This window comes from Limulus polyphemus, unplaced genomic scaffold (genome assembly GCF_000517525.1).
Source record: "Limulus polyphemus unplaced genomic scaffold, Limulus_polyphemus-2.1.2 Scaffold2171, whole genome shotgun sequence".
Classification (NCBI taxonomy): Eukaryota; Metazoa; Arthropoda; class Merostomata; order Xiphosura; family Limulidae; genus Limulus; species Limulus polyphemus.
The window spans coordinates 35,637-40,481 of NW_013667781.1; the positions used below are offsets into that span (position 1 = coordinate 35,637).

The 4,845-nt window shown below is 38.1% G+C and overlaps 1 protein-coding gene across 1 annotated transcript in view; it reads left to right on the forward strand.

The window, feature by feature from the left end:
* LOC106466157 (protein lev-9-like) overlaps window positions 1-4,845 on the forward strand; it is a 32,274-nt gene that overhangs the window by 22,511 nt on the left and 4,918 nt on the right. The window contains exon 5 of the mRNA XM_022394115.1: window positions 4,453-4,626. Within this exon, the coding sequence (XP_022249823.1) occupies window positions 4,453-4,626 (174 nt within the window). The remainder of the gene's footprint in view (window positions 1-4,452; window positions 4,627-4,845) is intronic.

Here is a 4,845-nt window from a genome sequence, read left to right on the forward strand (position 1 = left end):
AGCTCATATTGTGCTATATGTGCCTCCCATGGTGCCTTCTCATCGAAATCCTTGGCTTTCTTTGTACTAGATCACCCCTATTGCTGACCCTCATGTCTAGAATGTGACTTCTGGCAGGACTGATGATGTCAGCATTAGGGTTTAGCTGTGGGGTCTGGAAGGGGCTTCCTGCTGTCTGGGGCTGGTTAGGTCCATGGCTAATATATCCTCCTTGTGTAAATCATCCTTTAATGTATTTAATTCACTTTGAAAATTACTAATCTTTTCCATTTGTGTATGCCGGCTTTCTATCAACTGTTGAAGACTTTCTTCTTGTTTCATTTCTTGTTCCAGTTTCCACTGGTGCTGGTTTTCTTGCCACTGCTGTAGTCTCTCTTCTTGTTTATTTTCTCATTCTTCTTGTTTCTTTTGCTGTTCTTGTATTGCTGCCATCAAATCTGCTAAGCTGTAGTTTGATTTGCCACTTCTCATTTCCGTCTTCTTTTTTCTTTTTCATCCTATTTCTGACGCCAATTTGTTATGTTAGGTATCTGCTTGTTTGATAATTTCTGGTAGAAATTCTTTCCGAGGAACTTCAGCGATACAAGTCCTTTCTTGATTAAAACTAGTTTATTCTCTCTTGATACCACTTTTTAGTACACAGAATTTCCAATCAGTACATCAAACTTAACTACTTTTATAACACACACTATAAATCACAGTGATTCACACACTTTACTTATGGTGCCTACTATTCGATTGACTCAATTATCTATACCTTCCCAATCTATCTATCGCTGGCTTTATTTGCTGGGCTTACATACTGAAAAAAGAGGGCGCCTCAAACAAACTTGAGCCTCCTTGATAATTAATGATCCTTCGAGAAACTACAGCACGCATGCTCCCAGCATCGCCTGACATACAATACTGTAATTATCCAAATCTGATATTTTCCCAAATTAATACACACTCAAATCTTCAGAAACAAAGAATCAAATTTGTCATATCACCACAAATGATATGCACCTAGACGTTTTTAATACTGTAAAATGACTAAAAGTGAGTTTGCCTTAGTACTTTCTATTTTGCAGTTGCGGCTGGCAAATAAACGTTCTCAGAAACCCATTTACAGCTGGTAGAGAAATAGTGTTAAGGACAGTGATTCACAACATGAAGGTTTCATCAAAAACAATTTTCAGTGACAAATAGTTTTGTATTTCCAAACATTTCTAAGTGTGCATGTAAAGAAGTCTTAAAATTCATCAGTCTTAGCTTCATGATCATTTTATTTCAGAAATCATGTTTAACATTTATGAATAATATGCTGTCATCCACCCAGGTAACAAGCAATTCTTGCAACTGTGCAAGTCAGTGGTATAGTGCAAAATTTAGAAATGAGATATTGCCATTATCCCCTTTACCCCCATTGATAGTTTAATGGAAGGGCAGACAGGGCTGCTGCTCAGTAGCCCCGAGGCAAATGGGGACCCCAAAAGTCTTGGGCTAGAATGCTGTATGTAATTTTAGCTTATTACATTATGGCAACCCAGTGGTGAGCATGTCAGACTGTGGTTCAAGGCCCATTACTGCAGTGGGACTCCGTTTTTAGAGAGGATGAATGATTGCACTTGGCTGCTATTAACTTTCTTGTGGGTTAAACTGAATATGTACATTGTATTTAAATATCTTTATAGGTTTAGTACAAGTCATTTTGCTTAGACCAATACAGAGTTTTGTGTTTTGTTTCTCGCTTACAGTATTACCAATGGTTCACTTACATGAGTAGCATAGTGCCATTATGAGTTGGTTGGTTATATATCCAAGTTTATTACATTAAAGTGACTTATTGTAAGTGTAGTACAGGATTATCACTGTTAATTTTAGCTTAGTTTACTGTTAGTATATGTTCAGGTATCGTTTTGAGACAAGGACCATCCATTGGTAAGGCCAGTTCTAGGGTTAATAACTTGTGGCCTGTTTATGTACCACATTAAGGTAAATGAATATGTCAATATGGTATCAACAGCCAGTTAAAATTACTTCTACAAGCTATACCAGAGTGTGCCACACAGACGAGAGAGAATACTTCACAGCATTCTGTTACAAGAGAGTAGAATCAACATGGAGATGGCAATGTCAGTCATTTATGATGATGATGGTACTTCACTCCATACAGGTGAAGACTGATACACATGGTGACATGCAGGAAAGGCTCAAGCTACTGGAATTCCTATCTGAGCTATAACTACATGCAGGTATGGAAGCCATCTTTAGTGTAGATGAAATACACACTAGACATAAATACATATAAAGATGGAGCTACAGGACTGAATAGTGCAAGAATGTCCATCTTTAAGAACCTTACTGAAGCCAGACTGTAGAAATTAAGTGTACAAGTATCAACATATCTAAACAGCAGGTAACATCCCTTAAATATGGATAATGCCTTTATCAAATCCATACTCAAAAGAGCATTCTCTTCTTAAAGGCCCTGAAATAATTGTTTTACAAAATATCATTGGCAAGATCCCAGATTGAACCATCATCATTAGATGGATGCTGCAGTGAAAGAGAAACGTGGAGTAATGTGCTGGATTCATACCTGATACATGGGAAGGGTTTGAAGCTGGTCAGAATACCTAGAAAATAGCTTTACATCTTGAAGTTGCCTACAATAGTCTATCTGCCCTTTCTCATTGACAAAATGCTCAGACTAGGAATCAGTGTAATGTGTAAGATGGATTGCAGCTACATAAACTACCAGAAGATGCATGATGAAGTACAGAACCTGGCAGTCAGATTGGTTCATCATAAACACTGGTCTGCCTGAAGAATCTCCACTCTCATCAGTCCTCTTCAACATCTTTACCATGGATCTATCTCACCTTAGTCCAACCAGCTATCATGTACTGGCTTTTGCAGATGACGTTCTGGTGAACAGTGAGGCACTAACAAAGCTGCTGAAATTGAAAGCAAAATGCAACCATACCTTAGTAAAGTGAACAAGTGGTGGAGTTATACAAGAATAATTATCAGTTTTGCCACAGCCATATTGTGAACACTTAATGACTGACATGATGATAAGGATAAGCCATCCTTTGTGAGCACTGTCATCCTTCTGAAAGAAGCAATGAAGTACTTAGGAATAACACTTGACAAACAGCCACATCAACATCATGTTAACCAGAGCTACCCAAGGCATTGGTACACTGCTAATGATCAATATGAGTGCTACACAGCTTCATAAGGTTGGATAGATACAAAACAACTGTTCAAGACTGATAATGGGATGTAGCACAGCCATTCCTTTCAAAGCTATTAATAATGCCTCATAGAATACTAATGCTTACAAGCAGTGAAAAGACCATGAATTCCATCATTGACCAACTGCCTTTTTCAATTGGGACATTCTTGCAGATGTTGTCCAAACAGGAGATGCTGAAATGGTGCCTGAAGAGACAGTCATGGCTGAACAGATGCTGTACAGCCACCACTATAATAAACATCTTATTGTCACTGGGAGATGTGGAAATCAAATTGTTCCTACACCACAAATAGTGAGAGAGCTGGTTGGGCATCCATTGTCTGGTGTAACACCATTTTAAATAAGGCTGGAAAGTATTTAAGCTTTCCACAACCAGCACAAAAATAGAGCTGGAAGCCATAAAGCAACCTCTCATCTGAATTGCTGAAAGCAGTAAATCACAAACAGACTGTGCCACCAACATATTATTTGCAACTAACTCACAAGCAGTTCTGAATGAAATTCACGGTGGTTGATTCCCCTTATGGATGGTAGAAAGCAAAGCAACTGTATGATACGATCAACTCTTGGATGTATGTCTCATGGCAGGATGGGATAAATATATACAAGGAAGCTTACAAGCTCACATTAGAACTCCCTTTATCAAATCCAGCACAACTCTACTGGCAGAGTATCAAATTCATCTGAACTCAAAAGGTAAAGCAGTAACCTGGAAAGTCTTCATCTGCATTCAGAAGGAATCAGACTGCTGGAGTCCCCAGCTGGGACAGTGTTAAGTCTTCAGATTTACAATGCTAAAATCAGGGGTTTGATTCCTCTCGGTGGACACAGCAGATAGCCCGATGTGGCTTTGCTCTAAGAAAAACACACAGGCTGCTAGAAAACAAAGTATCATATGGTGTAGTTAGGAAAAGCAGAATATGGGGAATCATTAAAACAATACGCAGCTAGAAGGATACTGGTAACATTAGTAAAGGAACTCTCCATTACCTCCCGTGAAGCAGATGGTCTCCACATGAAAGGGTCAGCACCAAGTGGTGCAACTCCAGGGATTGCCACCTGATATTCAATTGTTTTTTCCTTTATTAATCTAAGTGCTAAATCTTGACAATGACATAATTTTTTTAATATTTAAGTATTCTTTCTGTGTAATTGATTAAAAATATCAGAAATATAACAATGAAAATAATTTTTGTTTGATAATTTAGTTACTTACTGTCCTGATCCTCAAAAGCCACATCATGGAGATGTTCAGTATTCAGAAAAGATTTACAATTCCAAGGCAGAATACAGTTGTGATGATGGATATAAACTTTATGGAGAAAAAGAACGTTACTGTCAAGAAGATGGGAAGTGGAGTGGTGAGGAACCAGTCTGTAAAGGTTTGTCGCTGTTTGTCTTGTAGATATAAGTGAATACTACCGTGTTCCTGTGCTATATACGTTACAAACATGAGAGGTGGATACAGATTTTTAAGGTTTGTAGCTGTTTGTCACGTAGATATAAATGAATAAAACCATGCTTCAGTGCTATAGAGGTTGCAAATATGAAAGGTGGATACAGTATGTGAAATGTTGTAGCTGTTTGTATCTATGAGACAA